Here is a 24,510-nt window from a genome sequence, read left to right as displayed (position 1 = left end):
CAGCAGAATTTTGCATTAGCTGTGCCTACCTGAGTAATGGATTCTATTGGATCTATGACTACACAAATGCGCCTGACATATGAAAAATTGAATCAGTACATGGTTTACTTACAACATAGTGCTTTTCCTGATATTTTATTTAAGTTAAAAAATAATAATAATTGACAACCGGTCTACTCTCCCCTGCATAGCAGCCTACACATAATCTGTGTCAGAGCCAGACTGAGAGAGCGATGTAGAAGAAAATGAATGGCTCTAACTGTGTCTGGCACTTTTGTGTAGTATGGATGTCCAGACCTGCTTGATACGAGATTTGTTTGTTTGTTGTAAGTCAGTTTAATTCACACAATCAAATTTCTTTTGGTTTACTAAGCAAAATGTGAAGCTGATATGAGCATGGACAGTCCCTCCCCAATCCACAAGAGGGGCTCTTCTGCACAGTAAAGTGCACTAACCGGAAGTTGCGTATATCGAAATTACTCAAACTCTGGCTAGTGGACATTTTGAATTGAGCAAAGTGAGACGGCGTTCCAAAGAGTCTGCAAAATAACTTACTAACTCAATATTGTAATTGCACCTGCCTTGTGCACACTTGATGGCTGATGTTTGTGTGCATGGCGAAGGTCCAGTAGGATGGTGAAGAGTTTAGGCACTTGAGGGCTTTTTATATCCCAGGTAAGCTGGCTAATAATGGTTGCTGTGGATGTTAACCACCTAGCTAGCTGGCTAATAGCAGCTAGAGCCTAGCTGAGAACTAGCAGCTAGGGGTTTCCTCCCTTTGCTAGCCTTCCATTTTCAAAACTTACCCATAAAGAATGACTATAGGCTGTGTAACACTGTAGCCGTCATTTATATCTCTAAAGTTGTAAACGATGACATTCACATCTGTCGTTGAACGTCAATTTGGCTGGGGTTGCAGCTGTGCACTGAGCACTTGGTTCGCATTAGCGAAGTGTTGCATCAAGGCCGCTTAATACCATACTAACGTTAGCATTAGTCACCAGATAACGAAGTTGGCTGGCTAGCCAGAGAGGAAAACTGAATTTGGGAAGTTGAGCTAGCTGTTTACAATGTGCTGACTATGGAAGAGAACTGTCAGACATCAAACATACCCCAATGGCGTTTTATGTGTAGGCTAGATGTGGGACTTTGTGTAGATGCTACGTGCAAGCAGCTTCTCGGCTGTGCGTGCACTTGTCAACGCTGTTTGTTTAGAAGGCATGATGAACCATAATTCCCTTGTTAGTGATGATGCACCGTAAAGTATGTTGTGTGCATGTGATGCATGATTGACAACGTCTTTATAGCTCTGTCAGACCTTGAGAGAGTGAGATCTGTGTTGGAGTAACTGGCTTGGATTACACCTCCCGCGCGGCAAGGTGCTGCCTGCAACATGAGTGGGTTTCTGAACAAGTTCTCGCGCTGACGTGACTTGTGCTGCTGGCGATACTGTTGACGGGTCACGACATGCGAGTCTCGCCTTCTTCAACTTTTATACGCCAAACGCTAAGGTTCAGTGGATAGAGAATGATAGGGTGTCCGACCCAGTGTGCGAGATTGTGGTACATTGACACCTGCATAGAATCTAATACAATGCAGTATCAACATAGAAGTGGAAAGCTGCAAACTCCGTTTTGTCAGGTTTCTCCAGCTACAGGGCTTAAGGGCCGTACACACACGTCGCTGCTAGTTACTCGCTCAGCGGATGAAGTCAATAGAATGTCTACGTGTTCCAGCGAGTCTCGCTGGCGAGTAGGCGAGGAGAGTACAAGCGATGCGATGTGGGCGGGTTCCGAGATAAACTTATTTTATCTTCGAGCGACGCGAGTTAAGCGAGTAACCAATTGGAATGCAGGATACAGATTATTGACAGGTGACGTTGCCCCTGTGGTGTTCTGACCACCCAACTTCTGCACGCAATCACACTTTGAAGTGTTGAGGAAAATACATCCAATACAGTGTACACCATCAAAGGCTCATATGCATGGTTGTGCACAGCACACGATCAACGTTAAACAGCGTAGGTCTACATTTTGTTTCGTACGGACGTTATTGGCGCGGACAGCGGGAACCATGACAACCAGTAAACAAAATCACCCAGAGCGAGTGGCAAGTAGGCGAGTGAGCAAGTAGCGAGTAAATAGCAGCGACGTGTGTGTACGGCCCTTAAGTTGTAAAATTCGGGTTGATCTCTCTCTCTCTCTCTCTCTCTCTCTCTCTCTCTCTCTCTCTCTCTCTCTGCACAACTAATTTTGTTGTGCAAAATATACTTGTGTATAAAATATAAATAGGTGTATAAAATAAATTGTGTAAAAGTCCTTGCATGAATGCAAACATTTTGTGCCGTCACCTGTCATTTTAGACCCGTTGTACCTTTCCAAACTGAGGTATTTTGTTTCATCACCTAACCCTCTTTTTACGCCCACTTGCCGTTTTTATGTTTGTTGTTATGTCATTAATTTATTTAATTAGGCAAAATATATATATTTTTAAATCTCAGAGTGATACCATGTTTGGGTAGTTTCATTTGTAACCCAGTCTTCAAACAGTCTTGTTATGCATGTTTGCTTTTCAGTGGGAAACGTCTGTGACCTTCAGCTGGGGAAACAAAATTAAGTCAGTGAGTGAGATTGTCCAGCCACTTGGGGCTAGGCAGATGAAGGCCAGACGCATGAACTGATTAAATCTAGCTGCTGTTTTCTCTCCCTAATGTGAGCTTAATTTGATCGCTTGTGACCAATAAACCCTGTCCTGGAACGTCCCCCCGAACGCAGATTATAGTCGGCAACTGTCAAGCCTCTCAAAACAGTGTTTCATCATTAGCACTTCAAGCCCTTTTTAACATTAAGCTTAAATGCTCCAAGGTTTGGATGGTGTGAAAGAGGTCTACTAGCCTAATGAGTCTATTGCTCAGGTTTGGAACAGAGTGGCCTGTGGATGAGTGCTAGTTTGCGGTGGTACCATCATGCCACCTGTCCTCTTTCCACCTTCCGTCCCACCCCCCACCCCCATTCCTGTTCTCCCACAAGTGAATACAACACTGGCTATACGTTCTATAGCGTTGTATCTACAGACAGTTTAAGGATGCAAACTCCCCAACTTTTTGTGGGTGATGCTGGGGAGCTTTCCCATACAAATACTAGTTTGACCCTGTTCGCTTTCCGTAGGTACAGTAACAAGGTGAAAATAAATTGTTACGCTGTCCTTTCAGCCTTCCAGGGTGGTTCACTGTTGCAGTGAATGCATCAGGGAGCATCTCAAAGTGGCTCCTCAAAAGATGAATTGCCCTCCTGTGTCTGTTCTTTCTTTCTTGTTTTATTTCTGTTTTTTTCTGGCCTACTTTCCCCCCACTTTTCTGCATTGTACCTCATTACATTTTTTTAATGTGTTTGACACTTTGGTGTGTGCAGTCATAACTAATAAGTGTAAAGGGTTTGTAGGTAACCAGCATCACTGTGTTAGTAACCTTTTGGTGGTGTTTAGTATCTCTGGTTTTCCAAAGTACAGTGCTAGTTATTTCTGCTGAGTACAGGCTGGAACACTCCTATTCTCTAGTCTACCACATGGTAAATGGACTGCATTTATATGCATTTAAATGAATGCAAAATATTCTAGTATGAGAGATCCCTGCCCATAGTTCATCCCTGTTAAAGGGGTCCACTCCTTTCAGTTTACAAATTCAAATACATTTAGATCTACAGGTCTTAAATCTACATCTAAATATATTGCATCATTTTTGAACCGCTTTCTTCAGGCAGACTAACTTTGGTTGAAGTCCTCATTCCAAATGCAATACGCTCACAGGACATTCGACTTGCACATGCAGCCTTCAATCTACCATGTTAGAAATAAAGCGCTTTTTCTATGATGGATCTTGAATGTATTGGCCCTGAAATCCTGACAGAGTCTGCAATGGCAGCTACTGTGCCCAGACCTTAACCACTGGGGGGAGACAACAGACCAGGAATAGCAAGAGGGTTCTCTGGCGTCAATTGTCTAGTGCGTAGGCTGACCATGTTGAGATGCACTAGTTATCTGGTGGGCTCTAAATGAACACCTGCCAACCGACCAAATTTTGGGGAAATTCAGTTTGGCTGGTAGACAAGAAAACTTACTAGCCATTTTGATCGACAATGAATGTAATTTTGGCTCGCATCACCAACAAAACAAAACATGTTGCATGATGCATGTTTTGCTATTGTAATAATTAGCTAGTGATTTATACTTTTTGTCTCCTGCTGAAATGCTTATGCACGGTGTTTACATTTGCAGGCAAGCTCGTCCCATCAAGAGCCTGTCTGTCTCCCAGACCCGTTCCCACAGCCCAGACCCCCGCCTCAGCCACGATGGCCAGCCAGGAGACGGAGAAGGAGAAGGAGAAGGAGGCAGAGATCCTACAGGCCGATTGCAGCACTGAGGACACGCCCCTGAAGTCTGTGAGCACGCCCACCAGCTCTCCGCCGGGCGAGGGTGACGAGGACGCGTCAGCAGCAGGAGGTACCAGCCTGTCGGAGAGCTGCTCGGCTGGCCTCCTGTCGATGCCCGGCCTGCTAAAGGACCTGAAGGGCAACGGCGCCACCACTGGTGGTGGTGGAGGGAGCGGGCGCGCACATACACACGGCCACGAGGAGAGCGACTCTTCCCCCTGCCTGCTGTCCCCGTCCTCCTCCGGCCACCTTGGCGACTCGGACACGCAGTCGTCGGCCGAGGAGGGGGCTGTCAAGCGCGCCGTCACGGGCAGTGGCACGACGACGGCGACGCCAGCGGCGGCGGCTGGCAACGAGCGTGGCACAGGCACGGCCGGTGCCAGCGGCGCCGGTGACCCGGGGGCAACAGGCAGGAAGTCGCGTCGCTCGCACTCGGAGAGCGACACGCCCGGCAGCGCCTCCATGGCGGCCAAGAAGAACCGCTGCCAGGAGCGCCAGCAGCAGCAGCAGCAGCAGACGGTGGCCAGCAACGGGCAGCGGGTGCGGGTGCGCGGCCACCGCAGCCGGCTGCAGAAGGAGCGCATGCGCATGCGGCGGCAGAAGCGCGAGGCGGCGGCGCGGCGGAAGCCCGACCTGCTGCAGGACAGCAGCACGTCCGACAGCGACATCACGGCGCAGTCCTCCTCCTCGTCTTCCTCGTCCTCGTCGGACAACGAGCACGGCGCCGGCACCGGCATCAACTCACACACACCAGGTAACGTGGCGTAACACTCAAGCACCTCAACACACAGACACCCACCCACTGTTTGTGTCATTTCTCACATGACAACCTGTAGCAGTTCATCAGCCTCTGAAATGCAGTCTCAGTGTGAATGTGGTAGATCAGACTCTCTGAAGGAGGAGGGGTGCTCCTGCGGACATGGCCATGAGGGCGGCGATACAGACTTGATTTGATGGGCTGTTTTTGCATCCGTTTCAGTTATAAGCGGTAATAAGCTTAAGTTTTTTGTTCTGACATGCAGAAATGCAGGGTGCAGCTTGGCATGCATAATGCACTGAAATTTGTTCATGACAATATCAGGTCTGATGAAGCTCTTTGGTCGAATCAGAATGTTTATAGAACGTTCTGTGTTGTAGCTGAAATGTTAACAAACACACTATGAAAAACTGTGTTTTGCTTTTGACTTGGCTTGCACTCGCATGCATTCAATTGATGTTCTTAGATGTTGCCTTGCCCAAATGTGTGATCCACGCAGACACTTGCTCTACCACATAAGCCTTCAAATTCGACCTGTCTGCGTGACGAAATTTACATCAGTCTGGCAATGTTCGCGAAACCATTTCCGCAGAAGTATACCAATAGCTGTATAATAGTCCTCTGACTCTGCAAGTCCTGCAATTCTGTCCATTACCACTACATACTCAGCTTGGAGATGTATTATAGCATGAAAGGAACGTGCCGGTTGTCATGAACATGCGTGGCATGATGGTACTGTGATTTAGGTTTGCTAGGCAAGCTTGGTCAGTATGCATTATTATTTTCTAGCACCAAAATATCACATTTTACCACAGGTGTGATAGGAACGTTGTTCTCTTATTGTTTCCTTGTTGGTAAACTACATTTTAATAATTGTCTTAAGTATGTTCAACTTGGTATAAACATACAATGGTACCTCAGGGCCAGGTCACCTTGTCAAAAAAATAGAGATGCTCACTTGTTTCGAAGTGTTTTAAAATGGTTGGTTGGTTTGTGTGCAATAATATATTGGAAGTTCTCAGGCATGCCCTGCCTGGTCCCTGACAAAATGGTGTTTTAGTAATGCCTTTCTTGATCTGTATCGCTGGCACTGTGCTCACCACTAGGCTTTTCTTATCTTATAGTTACCTTGATGTCTTAATTGAACAATTAAACTCCACAAAGCAAGTGTCCACACTATTGAATTGCAAATGCCTACTGCTGAGCTACATACTGCGGAGAGAGAGGCAAAACACATCAGCGTATCTCACGTCTGACAGTTTAATCAACTGGTTGTGCCTTCCTGTCTTCTGTCGATGCAGAGGGTTGTACTCAGTTTGGCTCAATCATTTTTAATTGGTCCATCAGCTACTGTCGGGTGCAGAGAGGAGCTAATTGGCTGTGATTTGAGACTTGAAGTGAGCTGCTGAGCCGTCAGTCCCCTGTCAAATGATCAGCCACCTCAGAGCTCCCTGATGTTGACAAGTCCACCACACTGCACCACACCACACCACACTGCACCACACCACACCACACTGCACCACACCACACCACACTGCACCACACCACACCACACTGCACCACACCACACTGCACTGCACCACACCACACCACACTGCACCACACCACACCACACTGCACCACACCACACCACACTGCACCACACCACACTGCACCACACCACACCACACTGCACCACATCACACCACACTGCACCACATCGGTGTTGCTCTCCTCCTTTGCGCTAAATTGCACTGCCAACACCCATCAGGCTTGAATGTACATCATAGACTTTACCAGAGCTATCAGAGATGGCTCCCTGGCCCCCTGGCCAATGCTAGATACACACACTATATATATGTTGTTTGTTTGGTTCCAACCGCAGGCAAAGCAAAACACTGCGGGCAGTCACACAGACGTACGGGCAGGGTTATCCCAATGCCTGGCCCTCAACCCATCAATAATTTAAATATTAAGTTCTAGGCCAGTGATTCTCAAACTATGGGCCAGGGCCCACTGGTGGACCCTGAAGGTATTCCAAGTGGGCCTTGAAATCATTTTCCAAAAATACTAATCATATTTTGGTGTGTGTGTGTGTGTGTTGCTGTTGATCTATTTGAATTTTATTCTTAATTGGGTCAGAGGTGGGCCCCGAACATTTTTGACGATTTCGAGTAGGCCCCAAGTTGAAAAAGGTTGGGAACGCCTGTTCTAGGCAAATACTAGCCAGGTAAAAATCAAATGCTATACTTACTAATGTATAAATAGTAGGGATGGTACAAACCGCACCGAAAACCGAAACCGTTCAATTCACACACATACCGAACCGAACCGTGCAATCCGTGGCAAACCGCAATTCATGTACTGCCCAGAAAAATATGTAAAATAGAGATTCTAGGAGTATCTTATCCACTCTCTCTGATTAAAACATTAGCGTATGAGACCAATCAGAGGATGAAACCATTAAAATCACACCATTTTCACATTATAAGCCTATACAAACCATATATAGGATATTAAGTGATAAGTCCAATTATATTAGCCAATTGAAAGAGGGCATTTGGAACGCTCAGACAGCGCACATCAGCTGACGACAGTTTAAGTGTATAATATTCCCATGGAATCATTTATCATGAACTAAAAAAAAGAACCGTAGAGAACCGAAAACCGTGACCTTGACACCGTGATATGAACCGAACCGTGAATTTTGTGAACCGTACCACCCCTAATAAATAGATTATTATTGATTGATTAAGAAGTTATTCATTATTTTTCCTCAAGGGGAAATTCCTGTTCCAGATGGCTCTGTATAGATGAAAATAGATAAATATATACACTAAGAATAGAATTCCAAGCATTTGATTTTATCCTTGACTGACATATTATAGAGATGTATGGCTCTTGGGACAAAATGAATTTCCTACTCTGCCAGTTGTACTCGACAATGCCCTCAGCCTCCAGCTGAACACACTATTCTGTTGGATAATGGTGTTATAGAGTGGAGGATGATGGGGCAGTTTGTAGAGATGTTTTCTTCTTTTAGGATTTCAGCCTCCTCAGGAAGTACAGGACTCTGTCCTGTTTGTACACTGCATCTGTTGGCTGACCAGTCCAATTTGATCTCTAGTGCCTCTTTTCCACTGCAGTGGCGGCCAGGTCGCGCTGTGTCGAGCAGTTCGCCTACCAGAAAAACGGCAGTGGAAAAGAGGCATAGGTGAACCCTCTGATACTTCTAGTGCTAACAATCTCCACTTCAACACCTTCAATTGAGAATGGTTGCAGAGCGAGCTTAGACCTCCATAAGTCCACCGCCATCACCTTGGTCTTGGTAGTAGAGACCGACCGATATGGGTTTTTCTAAGGCCGATGCGATACCGATATTTAGTGGTCAGAGTCAGCCGATGGCCGATGTGACCTGCCGTTTTTTTGGGCCAATTTTTAGGGCCGACATACTATCATATTATCCTTAATTGCCATGCTAAAAATGCTTTGTTAATGAAAGAAATATTAATTGCATCCGCTTTGTTAAAATTTCACTTTATTATATTTCACGTTATTATATTTTAGAGCGAAACATCACGCTGGTCGTCACCAGCATTGATCATTCCAAGTAGATGGCTGCCCGCAGATGTGCCTGAGTTAAAATTGGCGCGGCCAAATAAGAAAATTGGCCGATGCCGATTTATTGAAAAATAGCAAAAATCGGACGATTAAATCGGCCGGTCTCTACTTGGTAGTGTTTAGTTGTAGGTGGTTGAGTTTAAACTAGCGTACAAAGCCCCCCCCACAACACTCATGTACTCCCCCTCCTACCCATCGTAAATGCTGCCAACTTCATGTGGCAGAAGGCACATGCATTGCAGGCCATTCATAAGTATCTCCTTATCCAGTTGCTGTGATGATGTCAAACTTATTGAGGGACTCATTGTGGTATTTGGTCTGAGCCAATGACTGATTGCACTTACACACACACAGTTTGGAGGCCTGAGAGTATTAAGCTGGCTAAGCAGCATTTATCCAGCCTCTTGTTGTGGAGTCCTGAGGTGTATTAGCGGTAACCCTTCCTTCCACTCAGCCTACACCTCAGTATGCGGTTCATGTGTGTCATTTTAAACAGTGGCTTACTAATATTGCATAATATAAAAACAAGACAAAATGCAGATGCAGTACATCCAAATCGAAGTCAGCAAGTTGTATTATTATTTTTTGCATTTGTATCTCATACTGATTTTCTTGTCTGTGTTGTCCAGAGGAGACATTACTTTTTGAGCCGTTGGTCCGTTGGTAAAGGCGTTGGTCAGCATGGTAGAAAAAAGATTTGAAGAAAGAAATACAAGAATGACTCAAGTTTAGTGTTAAGCTCTCGGAATAGCAACTCCAACAAAGCATGGACTGTAGAACCCTGCTCTCTGCCGATATTTGATTGCATTTTGGTGAGAAAAAACTGTGCACTGGTGGCGAACTCTCCTCTGATTATGATTCCATTGTTGAATTCACTGCCTTTTTGATATGTGTCTATCCTTTTTGATATGCCACTATGGCAAAGCAGACAGTGTGTGAGGAAAAGTGAAGTGGTCCAGTTTGAAAGGGCCAATGCTGGGTATTTCTCAAACTGAAGTGTTCTAGTCTTGCTAGGACGAGTATCAGCCCTTTTTGACGGATTTCACCGAAGACTGTCCAATCAATACACTACTTCCAAGTAGGGTTGGGCGGTTCTGGAAAAAATGTGTATCATGGTTTTCTTAATGAAAATTAATATCACGGTTCTCTGCACGATGTTTTCTCATAAACAGTGATTTCCCCCCCACATCTCAATGTTTCTGCTTCAAAATGAGATAAAATCCAGAATTTTAATTAGTCTCCATTTCTATTTTAATCACTTTTTTTGATTAAAAACGTTGATAAAAAAACCCTCATCACAAAGTGAACCTTGTGTAGGTGAAAACCGTTATCACGTTTTTTTTTACGGTATACCGCCCAGCCCTACTTCCAAGTGTAATTAGTAAGTGGATACACCTTGGAAAAATGGGGGTTACTCATCCTAGCAAGGCTAGAACACTTCAGTTTGAGAAATGCCCGTGTTGGAGATATCAGTCTTCAAGCTTGTACCAGGGTCATCTGTGGTGGTTGGCAACTTAGTTAGAAGCTGGTTTGATGTTCTTGGGAATGTAGTGAGTGACGTTTTTCATTGCCAATGAGGCTTTGTACTTTGAATAAGAAAAACCTGGGAAAGTATAGGGAAAAAATCACTACAGCGTTTCGGAATATGTCATCTCATTGGCAGCAGTTTGACAGATGTTTTTGTTCGGTGTTTTTGCATATTTTGTCTACCTCGGTTGTCTTTGACAAAATTTTCATCCCTTGTTTTTCTGGTGTAGTAGTCTTTGGAAATGTCCTTCTCTTGTCCATCATGTACAAGCCAGCTGTTTTAGAAAAATCTCTAAAAAGGATTTTAAAAGCAATTTAAAGGCAGGTATTCAATATAGCCAAACCAATATGTTGAGGCAAATGCAGCCTAAATCCTAAGCGTAGAGTCTGTTTTTTTTTGCAGCAAATGCATCTAATACTCTTTGCATGGTCACAAGCATGTACACAAAAACCAAAGCGAACTCCTACTACCTAGAGCTAACATTTTTCTAGTTAAAAGTCCTCCTCAACCAGAGATTCGTCAAGAAGGTGTGTGACTTGCATATGAGGCCCGTGTCTTTACATTCTGTTTTTGGCATTCGTGTACAGCATGTCCCTCTTAAGTTAACTCCACCATCTTCTAGACGTGGTCCCATTATCCATGAAATCGTTTTTCATTTTGACTTACACCCAACAACAACAAACTCAGCATGACCGCCGTCCGTTTCGCATGTGTTCGTTCGTTCGTCCGTCCGTTTGTGCGTGCGTCTGTGTGTGTGCGCGTGCGTGCTCGTGACGTGTGACCGTGTGTTTTCCCTTCGGCTTGGGCCGCTGTCTTTATCAAGCTCGCCGTCGCCGTCGGACTGAACATTACCGATCCTCGCACCACGGACGGAGCATGCTGGCTGAGGGCGGGGCCAGCGCTACCACGGCAACCACCACCACCAGCGGCGGATTGGGCGGAGTCCTGGAGGAGGCGCTGACGCGCTTCGCTGTCATGCAGCGGCAGACAGAGGAGCACTTCCGCGTGTGGATGGACCGTCTGGCGCGCCTCCACTCGGACAGCGAGCAGTCGGAGAGCGAGCAGGGTGGCGGGCGCCAGAGCTCCTTCCTGCCCTCGTCCGAGTCCCAGGAGACGCTGGCGGCATGGCGCATGGCCCAGCTGAGTGCTAGTGTTAACGCCACCTACGCCGCCCCCAGCGCCACCGCGTGCAGCAGCACGGCAGCCACGGCCCCCGAGCAGCCCGTCGACCCCAACCTGCTGAATGTATAAGAAAGAGACATAAGAGACACGTAGACGTACACCTCCCCAAGCCTTCCCTCTCCTGCCACCACCACCCAACTTCCTCCTCCTGTTTTGTCTTCGGTTTTTATCTCTCTGGCATTCCCTCTATCTTTCTTTTATTCACTATTCATCTCTCTTTCACTCACTCTGCCTCTCTCTCTTGCTTTTTCTCTCTCTTTCAATCACTCTCTTGCTTTCTTGCCATCTTTCTTTTGCTCTTGATCTCTTTCTCTGTCAATCACTCAATCTCTCTCCCTCATTCTCTCTCCCCCTGTTTATTGATACGTCATAGCCCCCAACCCCCCTATCCCTTTCTGAGAGCATGTGCCTTTGAGGTACTCAGGAGCTTCAGACTTTTTGTTTACTTGTGCACGGCAGCGCTGAAAAAAAAAAACAAACAAACAAAAACCAAAACGGTACGGATCTTCTTACTGCAGTATGCCAGCAATGCAATGTTATTGTGCCACCAAAACACTGGAAGCCCCCCAGGAATCGCCCAGCAACATCTCAGGGTTGCTTTTAGATGTGCTGTTGTAAAAAAAAAGTTGATAATCCTTATTTTTTTAGTAACAAATCAGGTTCAGATTTAGTTGTCCTGATTGTCTGAGTTAGACGTTTTTTTTGTTTTTTATTAGTTGTCTGTCCTGTGTTCCTTTGCTGTAACTGGTAACCTGCATGTGTCAAAAACAGATCAAGCCAGCTTAGCTTGACTTGCACTTGCTCACCGATTAACACCGTTAACATCTATATACACGCATACAACGCAATAGTCACAAATTAGGATTAGGACGTTTGTTTTTGGCATTACAAATCTTGAGTGTACATGCACGCTAACAGGTGACCATGGAAAGATTCACCCTTAACAGAAAACCCAGTTCAGTTGAAAAAGAAACTTAAAGTTATGAAGAAATTGTTTACGTTTTTTTGTACGAATGAATGATTCTGGAGTGCAGGACTACTTTCTAAGTGCTGATAAACGTTAGGCCGTCTTTAAACCATTGACAGGGAGTTTAGGGACCCTCCTTAATTGCTTGTTAACCTGAAATATGATATAGTCAATAAAACTAGAGTGCCTGTTTATTGAAATGCCTATTTGCATTAAATACTGTGCATACATACAATGAAGAGTTACACCCCCCGTCTGACTGTGTCTGAAGGGCTATGGTGTTTGAAAAAGACCACGTATGTTTTTTGTCGTTTTACACGATGGTTTCACAAGTAGAATTTTATTAAAGGAGGGAAAAGGATGTGTTCAATGCGAGTTTATTCTTCTACGTAATTATAACTCAGATAAATTGTGAACATATCTTTAGTTGACTCTGAATGCAAAGTAGAAGTGTGTGTGTGTGTGTGTGTGTGTGTGTGTGTGTGTGTGTGTGTGTGTGTGTGTGTGTGTGTGTGTGTGTGTGTGTGTGTGTGTGTGTGTGTGTGTGTGTGTGTGTGTGTGGCCAAGTTCTACATTGTAGCATTGTATGAGGCAGACTCTTGGTGTAAAATCATTTTAAGTCAACACTATCGTCAGCCATTTTGAGGATAATTTCTGAGGTGAGTCTCTACTATTGTGTATTGTTGTAATGATCGTCTTAAGAGTGATGTCTTTAAGAAATGCCTGGTATATATATATATATAATATCTGAACACCTGAATATGTTGTCTACTCTGTATATTTTGAGAAATCTTGGAACTAGGACCTGTATTGTGGCTAAATAGAAAGAATAGTGTTCCCTACTATGTAAGCTACGTTTTACTGCTACCATCAATTTCGAAGTGTTCCTTATGGCTTGGAAATTTGCACTTTTCATACACGACTTGTTGGAACCACCCCACTGTTTAATCCGGCTGTACTCAATTAGCTCAATTGGTGATCCCAGCAAAAAAGTAAGCTATTTCAATTTACATTACTACCAGTTCGGTTGGTTATAGTTTTTTCCCTTGTGTATTGTCTGGTCTTGCCCAACTGCACAAGCAGTTATCGTTGCTAATGCATACAATCGAAGTGCTTCATGGCGATATATCGAGGTGGATCATTGTACTAGCTAGTTCCAAAAATAAACGTGTTGAATTGAGCTTTTCTAAAATGTGGAGGTATGCAGTGGATGTAGAAAGTTTGCACACCCTTGTTCAAATGCCAGACTTTCATGATGTAAAAAAAAATGACAAGACAAATTTACAACGTTTTCCTCCTTTACTGTAGTATAACCTGTACAATGCAATTGAAATGTGAACCCAAAGTTTTAAATGGGAAAGATGGAAAATACAATACTTAAATTAACATGGTTGCATAAATATGCACGTCCTGTAACTAATACTTTGTTGCAGCACCTTTGGCTGTTATTGCAACACTCAGTGTGAGACTTTTTTGGGTAAGAGAGTCTATCAGCGTAGCACATCTTGATGTGCCAATATTTGCCCACTATCTCCTGTGCACAGCCTTCTTCAGATCACCCCACAGATGTTCGATATGATTCTGGCTGGACCATTTCAAAGCCTCAATTTTATTCTGGTGAAGCCATTCTTTTGTTTATTTATACTTGTGCTTTGGTTAATTGTCATTCTGTCTTTCTTCATCTTCAACTTTCTAACTGGAAGCCAAAGGTTTTGTGCCAACTAGGGCTGGGTAAAATAATCGATTCAATCGATAATCGATCGATATCATTTAAAATTCACATAATCGATTCTCAGGGCACAAAATCATTTTTTTTTGTTCTTTTTCTTTTTGTTCTTTTTGTTTCATTTATGTCTATGGAAAATACCCAGTAGGTATTAGTCAATTAGGCCTAGGCCTACTTATTACAAATTAGCAATCTGTTAACACTGTCAAGCCACAGCCCTTTGACATTTTTATATGAAAATAGGCAACAGCATCTTTTGGGGGAAATCCTTGCACCAAAAAGGGAACGGATTGAATCGATTCGGAGTGAATCGAATTGAATCGAATCGAATCGAATCGTGATTAATCGATTCAAAACCCTAAGAATCGAAATCGAATCGATACAGGAACATAGCTGCAATACCCAGCCCTAGTGCCAACACTGGTATTTAGAACTGTTCAAAATTCCTTCCTCTCTTACTAAGGCCCCAGTTCCAGCTGAAGAGAAAACGGCCTCAAAGTATAGCCCTATTCCGACGGGACTAGTTTTATATATGGACATGGGGAAATGTAATTTTTATCTCAGGACGTCGGTAATAGAAATGGCTGATTCGGACTAGATTAAAATATCTCAGAAAACGAACAGAAAGTAGGAGGGGTTACTCATCACGCACAGTTGTGACTGCACTTGTTGTCATGTGCATGCTAACTTCACAATATTGATGCAGTCGGTTCGTATGCTCCGCCTACCCAAAATGAGCTGGCGGAGCACTCGGAGGGTAAACACACAGCCTCAAAATGAATGGCAGTGAATGAGAAGCCAGCGTACTGAAGGGTACAACTCTGCTTTTTTGGACTTGTGGTCGTCGGAAGCACTTTCATTCAAAGTCCACTGCCTGCCTCGTGAATCCAGGGAAACGACTATAAAGTGGCAGAACCATTTATATGTCCGAATGACCACGAGCAGTTGTAGAATCCACAGTCCCCCCATCAACACTCAGTCTGACAGCTTGTGACGGCAGTCATAGATAAAAAGAATTGGCGCATTGCCATACCATCCCGTGGGAACGTCCACCGACCAAACTGGCTGCAAACCTGACCATATATGGTCAAATATGGCCGACCTCGCGGCCTCATTCAGTTTTGCTGTGTCACCTTGTTCCAGGTGTAGCGTTTGTTTCCGTTGACCATCATTAGGGAGTCTGAGAAGAATTGATGTATAACAACCGTTTTTGCGCATTTCAAAGCACCACATGTCAGTGGACTCTGTAATTACTTGACCTAAAATGTAACTGGAGTCAGAACAGAAGCAGTTCGGCCGAATTTGTAGTATTAGTACATGTAACCTAACCTAGCAAAACTGAATGGGACCGCGAAGTCGGCCATATTTGACCATATATGGTCGGTTTTGCCGCCAATTTGGTCGGCGGAAGTTCCCGCGGGATGTTATGGCAACACGCTAATTCTTTTTATCTTTGGCTCTGCTATGACTCCTACCCCAAAAAAACTGAGCGTTGTAATAAAAGCCAAAGATACTGCAACAAAGTATTAAGGGTGTGCATATTTATGCAACTGTTAATTTAAAGGGGTATGCCACTATTTTGGGGCTTAATACAGTTAAAATCGTTGGCTGGGGTTTATAAAGGTGGTAAAGTGTCTTATTTTTCATGATAAGCGTTGTCTTCCTTTAAGACAAGTTAAGAGGAAATATGTCGCTAAGCTAGTGAAAGTCAATGGATCCGTGTAGCATTGTAGCATGCTACACGGATCCATTGACTTTCACTAGCTTAGCGACATATTTCCTCTTAACTTGTCTTAAAGGAAGACAACGCTTATCATGAAAAATAAGACACTTTACCACCTTTATAAACCCCAGCCAACGGTTTTAACTGTATTAAGCCCCAAAATAGTGGCATACCCCTTTAAGTTTTTAATTCATTTTATTTTTTTCACTTTAAACTAAGCTTTGGGTTTGTTTCTCAATTGCATTACACAGGAAAGGATATCGTTTTCATTAAAGGTGGAAAGAGTTGTTAAATAAAAAAAATAAAAAAAAGACGTGCAATTATTTGTCTATCATGAAAACCTGGCACTTGAACAGGGGTCCGTACACTACATGTTCCTAAATGAGAAAATAATTATTTTGAATGTTATGCATCAGCTTAACTCTCTTGCAAGAGACCACAGATCATCTCCTACCATTTTCTAAAAGGGAAGTTGTGCCCAACCAGCTGCGATGGTAGTCTCAGGAAGTTTCCTTTTCTTAAGGATCAACAAATCTTAACATCTTTCACACAAGTGCCCGACTGTTTGGCCTCCAATTGCGCCATTTCCTAAAAAACACATCCTGTTAACCTTAACAATCGTTGTAGCGGCCACAGTAGGCTAGTGGTCAAGGAACCACAAGAATATGAATAGAAGAAAATGGACACAGCTGATGGACCCAGATTTAGGAACAGAAAAAAACACTTGCAGTGCCTTGAGCTAAACAATCACTTGCAGTGCCCGACAAGTCCCAAAACTTAACAAGCAACAGGACTTAAGTTTCATGAGGACTTGGTCGGTCCATTATGGCACACAATTTAAAATGGAGCCTGCACTTCACTGCCGTTCACTGGTGTCTTTGTTTGTTTGTGCAGTTGGGCCAGAAGTTGTGGGGCACTATGACCTGTCAGACACCCACTCAGAGCAGGAGCCGCCATCTTCACACCCCCATACACTACCCCCCTCAGGTCTGTTATTGTCCATCCATCATGGTGAATGATCGCTTCTTCAGAAAAAGAAATCGCCTCTTTCCCTTCTTGTTACGGATAGGCATGTGCAGCAAGAGATGCGCAATGTCCATAAAATATCTCCGTTTGAACTAATCTTCACTAGCAAAGTCTTCTGTTTGTTTTTGGTTATCGTTTTGGGTTTGTAGTATACCTAACTTTGCACTTCAATGTACTTCAGGACCCACCTAGATCCCGTAGATGCGCTATTCCTTTTGTGAACAAATATCAGTTTTAGTCTTCATTCTTCCCCAATCATTCAAAATGCCTTCTGATTCAGGGATAGAACCACGGATAGAACACTAGAACACTCCTTTGTAGTGGCTCAAGTCAGATTGTCGCCATATTTAGCTGGTATAACGTTTCCATTTATCAGCGATAAGGTGATGCACACATGATCCTGTAGGAGGCAATGACGCAGGATCTATCGAAAACACAAGATACTGGACCAAGATGGCGGCGCGAAGGGTTGGGCCACGCCAAAAGGCTGAACACAGTGTCTAGTGTTCTATATCTATGGTTCAAGCAGGGCAATCGCCTGGTTGAAAATGGAATATGTGGCACCGGGTTGTAATTAATGAACCCAGGTTGTCCATCACTGCTTACTGATCAGTCATGTCAAGGTTGGGCCACACCACAATGCTGTGTGCACTATCTAGTGCTCCATATTCATGCAGTAGAGGAAAATGAACATAATCGAAACAACCCGCTGTGCGAAATGTGGTGGTGCATGTGTCAGACAGAAAGCAAATCACTGTTCAACAGTACAACTTTTAGTTTGAAAAACTGGCTCAATGCTCCAGGGAGGGAGCAGAGCTGTGTCATTTGATTATGTATTTTGGTTGTCACTGGCTATGGTTTTTCTGGCACTATGGGGACTTGTATGCATATATCATGATGTCTTACTCATTGTGTTTCATTGTTACTATTTTAGGTGAGGCAGAGGCAAAGCCTCAGGTGAGCCGACCGTCCTCAGACAGTGAAGTGGAGATAATCGGCGTTCAGGAGAACCCCAGGTATGAATAAAAACACATTTCCAACCTCATCAATAAACCCTTATAAATCTATAATAACCGTGCAAACTACTATAAAAACTATTCCCCTTGGAAATATGAACTGTACTATAAAGGGCACCTGAATATAAGCCACACAAGGGAAAGATAATTGTACAAACATAGAGACCATACCTCGGTATAAAGCACAGGTGTCCACATTGAAACGTGGGAGCTCCATTAAATCCAATGTTAGCAGTGCATGGGTCGACCGTGTCCACTACATTGAAATTCTTCAAAATCAAAATGGGATAGCAGTGCATGGCTTATGAGGCGTGATAACCATATAAAGTATGATTCGGAGTACAATAAAACTGCACTGGGTTTGTGAGTAATACCTCTCCAACCCTCAATGCCATCTTCTCTGTCTCTCTGCTCCCCAAGAGCCTCCCCCGCCCCGTTTGTGCTGTCTTGTGATGTCTTGTATATATTTGCTTATGCCTTGAGGATTTTTAGACTTATGACTCAATGTTATAATTTTATAATGTTGATGCCTTTTTTCCTCACCTTACCCAATGTTATACTAAGTTTACTTTTTGGGTGCGCTGGCCTGAGCAGAGTGGCATCAAGGTTACCCTAATTTCCCATTGGGTGTTAAAGGGCAAGTGCACCATTTTCAACATTTTCAACAAGCCCCTTATCTGAGTTGTCTGCAATGTTTTAGAGTCCCCCTCACCACCCCTCATGGTTCAATTATTGCTTATCCTTTAATAAAGTTACTCTACTCTACTCTAATTCTTGAGTGTTTTGTGATGCAGGTTCCCTCGTGGAGGGGTGATCCAGTCTCTGTCCTCTTGGAAGAGCGGGCCCAAGCCCACGTGGAACACAAACCCTAGTCAGCCCGGATGGGCACCGCCCCCCGAGGTAGTGGACTTGACACTGGAGGAGGACAGACAGAGATACCTGCTGTGACACACACACACACACACACACACACGCTCATATATACCTACTGTAACAGATCCCTCACCCCTCCTCAAACGAACCGAAAACCTGCTGTAACACAGTCGCACACCCTTGCTTCACACAAACACACACACACACACGCACACACACACACACACACACACACACACACACACACACGCACCCTTGTACTACAGTGAAAAAGAAACCCACAATGTTTATACGGCTTCCATTGCCTAATGGGTCCCACACTACATATCAAACCTAGAACATGGAGCGTAGACACACGACACGCAAACACAAGCACATACACATAGACGCTTTTGGAGTGTGTGCACTGATCAAGTACTAGCCTGCATCCTCCTTCTCTTCCTCTTTTTACCCACGTCAGGTCTTCGCTAATAAGCAATATGAATGTGCGTGTGTGTGCGCGCGCTTGTGTGTGTGTATATGTGTGTGTGCGTGTGTCTGTGTGTGTTTGCATGACTGCCTCCATGTGTTTAGGTGCCAGTCAATATTTGTCCTCCCGTCCTTTCCTGTGGACTCTGTTGCCTCTGTAGAAAAATCATACGTTTCCCCGCTATCAACCAGCACAGAGTGATTTTTGTGTTTTTGTTGTCTTTTTTCTTTTCTTTTTTGTTTTTTTGTTTTGTTTTTCAGTGTCCCGATTACAAATGAGAGAATGACCTTTTGCATTCTTTTTGCAATCTATTGACTAGAAATGATCACTGACGTTGAGCCTCACGTCACGATGCCACAAGCAAAAGGAAATGAAGGAGGACAGAAATTGACTTGAACCCTTTGAGTGAGTGAGTGAATGAATGGCTGTGCAATAGCCTCAAAAAGCTGCTGCTCGAGGAATGAATGTACAGGGATGAATCCAACATGTTAAAGGAACAGTCCACCATTTTTGGAAAGGTGATCATTTTACACCTGAATTTTTACCCGTCTCCACCTTGTTTAACGTGTGGTTCAAGCATCTCTTCCAATGACGATGCATGTAGCGGGCGTCAAATATCAACATTTCAAGGGACAGGCTTTGCTACACCTTGCCGCATAATGGCGGCAAAGAGTAGAGATGAGCAGGCTTTCGGCACGCACATGCGTCAGGATCAGTGGACTATATATTTAACTCGAGGGTGAGGTGTAAAATGTTCTGACTGTTCCTTTAAACTCGTTCACTGTAAAACGCACTAAGCAGAAAAAGACCACAATGTAACTCACACTTTTTTTGTCCTGCGATGTGCATTGTGAACAAGTGGATGTTTTGGATGCACCGTGTGTGACTGTGTGACTGTGTGACTGTGTGTGTGCACGCTATTTGATTTGTGTGTGTGTGTGAGCGTGTGTGTGAACGAGCGAGCGAGACAGAGGGGGGCAGATGTATGTTCTGTTTTTTTTGTTTTTTTTAACAAATGGTGTGTGAAATGCAGAGGCTGAAGACGATGAACTGTTGTTGCTGCTGCACTTTAGAGACTTCTCAATCAAGAGTTAACTATACAATCATGATCACTCATAGATGTATACACTCTCGCAGAGTGGACAACACACGCTAACCTCCTTTAATCTGTTCTACACCACGACTCAGTCAGTGATGGGCAAGATGTAGTCATTACAATCCATTGCCACATATTCCAAATGCCTTTGTTTTGCCTGTCCAATTCAGGAAGGTGATTGGCTGGTTGAATGATCACCTGGCTCAATTGGACAGGTAAAACAAGGTCATGTGGAATATGTGGCACTATGGTGTAACTAATGAATCCTTTTTGTCCATTACTGCTCAAAATACAATACAATACACATGCACACGCAAAACACCTTCAAAAACCTTACACTTGCATTAACCACAGGGGCTCTTTTGCTCTAGACCCGAAGATCACTAACCAATAACATTTCTTTTGTTCTTCTGAAATGTATCCGCGTGATCCTATGTCCCCGGTACTCACACTTGTTACTTTTGTGGGCCGTTTTTCTCTGTAGTTTTCTGAAGCGCCGCTAACTATTCAGACAACCGACTTTGTCTAGCTGAAATTGTTTTAGATGCAATACAAAGCTTTCCGTGTTTGGCCCCTTTGCCTTCTACGCTGCCTCGAATGAGAAATGGAATATAGTATATTTTTATTTTCTGCATTAAGAAGTTAAATAAAGAATGGATCATGATGACAAGATGGTGGATACTGCAGCACAAATGGGGGAAAAAATAATCAATTGCTCTCATCTTCTGAGGTTCAACTTGTACAAATTGCTCAATCCGTATAATGCCGTGTGAGAGCTGAAGCAGTGCAGTCTGTACTTACAACTGTGGAATACAAAAGGGTGTAAATCTTGATGATAATTAAAGGGACACTGTGTGAGATTTTTTTGTTGTTTATTTCCAGAATTCATGCTTCCCATTCACTAATGTTACCTTTTTCATGAATACTTACCACCACCATCAAATTCTAAGTATTCATTATGACAGGAAAAATTGCACTTTTCATACATGAAAAGGGGGATCTTCTCCATGGTCCGCCATTTTGAATTTCCAAAAATAGCAATTTTTAGCTGCAAAAATGACTCTACTTGGACCATACTAGAAAATATTTGTTTATTACTTAGTAAACTTTCATGTAAATACCAAATTTGGCAATAGGCAGCCCAGTTTCAATCAGCAGGATAGTTGCAGTACCTTTTTTGACCATTTCCTGCACAGTGTCCCTTTAATAACATTGTAAGCCTGAATCGGACAGCACTTCAACATCCAATCATTTCATTCGTTGTTGTTTTTTTCTTTACTTACGGAAGACACTTCTTTGTTGTGTATGTGTGTGTTGAAGGGTTCATTGCTCTCATTTGTTATTTACACACCATGTAACTTTATGTGGGTATCATTTACTCACAGGCATTCATTTTTGTGTGTGTTTTTTTTTTTAAAACTGTCTATGTTTGCATTGTATCATACACACACACACACACAGATATGTGTGAAATATTTTAGTTTGACTGTTTTTGGTTGTTGGAAAAATCATGGCATGGTGTCAGTCCATAGACCCAGAGGATTTTCTGTTGTAAGAGTCCCAGACCTAATTGTAGGTGGGGGTTTTTTCCTCAGCTTTTTTTTTTTTTTTTTTACATCTAATCTGAGGATGTACATAAATACATTAAAACACCTGGAACAAACATGAGATGCATGTAATGAGACCGAACATCTAGTAATTCCCTAATGATCCTAGTCTTTTATTTTGTGTTGTAATTTGGAGTGTTTTAAGTTGAACAAAAAAAAACTGCAAATACATGCCCTGCAGTCCTCCTCTTGTACCTGTATGTCAGTGCTGACGTTTCTCAGTTTGTTTTTTTCTGTTTTTGTTTTCCACTGTTTTTTTCTGTCCATACACATGTAGGTGCATTCAATTCCTTTATGTTTGTAATGCCCTTTGAGGTCCCCTTTTGCTGCATTTTCATCCCACACCTCCCATCTCGACCTACACCTTTTCAGCTTGGAGTCTTGTACGTGACTGGTTCATATTTCTCCAATATCAGCTTAATTCACAGATACACAACACTAGATGCTGCGTTCAGCGAGTTGGCGTGGCCCAACCTTGAGTGCTGCCGTTTTTGGGCCTATACTACAAAGCTGATTCAGGAGTAAACCAGGTTAAGTTAAGAGGTAAATCATCTAATAGAAGAGGGAGGACCAAAGGCTCTTCTATTAGATGATTTACCTCTTATCTTAACCTGGTTTACTCCAGAGCTTTGTAGTAAAAGCCCCTGGTGTGGTATCCAATGTTCACAGACGTTGTTTTACTGCCACCTGTAGGATAATGTGCGTATCGCCTTGTCACTGATTTGATGGGGGTGTTGTATCGAGTGAGGCCATTCATTCCAGTACAAAGTCAACGGTCAACGCTGCATCTAGTATTCTGTATCTATGAATGGAATTGGAAGCCAGGGGTGCATTTCTCAAAAGAGAAGTTATTAGCCTGTTAGCAACTTTGGTAGTTGCCAATGGGAAAATGCATTGAAAACAACAAAGTAGCTACGTTGGCTTCGAGAAATGCACCCTGGAGTTGATCTTTTGAAGCAGTATGAGGGCAGGAAGAGATGAAAAGGTGACAGTGATCTTGAAACACTGCTATTGCCTACACAGTCACACATTTAGACGCATTCATGAGGCAACACCAACACATACACACAGTCACAGACACACACTGATATTGCGTAAAGTCACACATTTCTGAGGCAAGACACACACACACACACACACACACACACACACACACACACACACACACACACACACACACACACACACACACACACACACACACACACACACACACACACACACTTTATTCCACTGCAGTGTTTCCTACAACAGGTCAGCAATATATGTATAAAATATGGTGAACTTTATTTTGGGTACATATTATTTCAGGTAATATTTTGTGCAGTGTGTGTGTGGAGACACATGAACCTACTGTGGCTGGCCAGTATGAGTATGTGCAAACCATAATGGGTGGATCTCAAACTAGTTCCTCCGTCCCCCTATCTGCTGCTTGTAGCCTCCTGCCTGCCTCTGTGTAGCCCCGTTTCCATAGAGAAAACAGAGTTTCCCCACTGACAACCAGCGCAGAGCACTCATCATCCCAATTTGCAAATGAGATCACTTTTTTTAAATTATGTTTTGCAAGATATTGATTGAAACTTTGAGACTGTGGATACGGCAGTAGAAATGGAAAAAAAGAGAGAATCAATTGCTCTCATCTTCTGAGATTCAAACTTCAACAAATTGCTTAATTGCTTGAAACTTTGATCATGGAGGACATAGAGCTTTGGGCCATGAGGCCACTAGCAGCAGGAAATGACGGGAGGAACTGGTTTGGTTTACACCCCATGTGTGGGAAACTACTGACACTTCTGATCTCACACGTCTCCCTCGTCTCAGATGATGACGACCTCCTTGTCCGACTGTACACTATGTCATGTACAGTAGTACATCACCCCTCATAACCATTACATGTGTGCTACAGCATTATGTCCTTCTCACACACACACACACATTAAATACAATACACTGTCTCACACATTTGGCATCCACCACTGATTCCAAAGGAGCTCTTCTCCCTCCCTCTGTGCCCCCCCCCCCTCCTTTATTCCTGTGTCCACTGCTCCTTTTCCTCAGTATTTTAGGAGGAATGTTTATAATATTCTCTTGCCTCAGCAAGCCAGACTTCCTTCAAAATGACAAATATGATGTAGAGAGAAATGAAACTATTTTAAAATAAATTAATAGTTATTTAAAAGACTGGAGCTTCTTTCTTTTCTGTGTGTAGTTTTGTGCAAGTGTCTGTATGTTTGCATGGTGTGTCACTGCCATGGGTTTTTCAATAGAGTCAAGTTTTTGCTTGCTTTACCATTGAATTAATAAGAGTGTTTACCGATCATAAGGGAAAAGTTGTGCACTGATTCCAATTCTTACTTTTCACTTACCACAACCACTGGAGCATTTCTTTCTGTTGTTCTATTTTTTTATCAATTGGTGTTGAGATCCAATGACTGACTGAAGCTATGAATAACAGAAGCAGACAACCAATGAAAAGCAGCAAAATCACCCCTGGCTAGTAAAAGTTGGGTCAC

General features: G+C 43.4%; 1 protein-coding gene across 4 annotated transcripts; it reads left to right on the top strand.

Annotated features, from left to right (window-relative positions):
• The first annotated feature begins 481 nt into the window (after positions 1-481).
• On the top strand, positions 482-24,178 carry ark2n (arkadia (rnf111) N-terminal like PKA signaling regulator 2n). Of its 4 annotated transcripts, XM_063210066.1 has the most exons (4): positions 1,674-2,020; positions 4,273-5,181; positions 17,871-17,952; positions 18,747-24,178. In XM_063210066.1, the coding sequence occupies exons 1-4, from the start codon at positions 1,981-1,983 to the stop codon at positions 18,898-18,900; spliced, it is 1,185 nt and encodes a 394-aa protein (XP_063066136.1). In that variant the 5' UTR covers positions 1,674-1,980; the 3' UTR covers positions 18,901-24,178. The 4 variants fall into 4 exon arrangements, with proteins under 4 accessions (XP_063066135.1, XP_063066134.1, XP_063066136.1 ...); XM_063210065.1 differs by lacking the exons at positions 1,674-2,020; positions 17,871-17,952; positions 18,747-24,178 and adding exons at positions 482-517; positions 11,136-12,822; XM_063210064.1 differs by lacking the exons at positions 1,674-2,020; positions 17,871-17,952; positions 18,747-24,178 and adding exons at positions 488-675; positions 11,136-12,822.
• Positions 24,179-24,510: the final 332 nt, after the last annotated feature.

This window comes from Engraulis encrasicolus, chromosome 11 (genome assembly GCF_034702125.1).
Source record: "Engraulis encrasicolus isolate BLACKSEA-1 chromosome 11, IST_EnEncr_1.0, whole genome shotgun sequence".
Taxonomy (NCBI): Eukaryota; Metazoa; Chordata; class Actinopteri; order Clupeiformes; family Engraulidae; genus Engraulis; species Engraulis encrasicolus.
Note: the sequence above shows the minus strand (reverse complement) of the source record. Positions and strands in the feature narration are given on the sequence as shown.

Excerpts from the sequence above, each read along its gene's own strand:
- ark2n (XM_063210063.1), top strand. The coding sequence starts at position 1,981 with ATGCATGGTTGTGCACAGCACACGATCAACGTTAAACAGC. Across the intron at positions 2,021-4,272 it reads CACGATCAACGTTAAACAGC|GCAAGCTCGTCCCATCAAGA; the intron begins GTAGGTCTACAT and ends TTACATTTGCAG. Across the intron at positions 5,182-11,135 it reads CATCAACTCACACACACCAG|CTCGCCGTCGCCGTCGGACT; the intron begins GTAACGTGGCGT and ends GTCTTTATCAAG.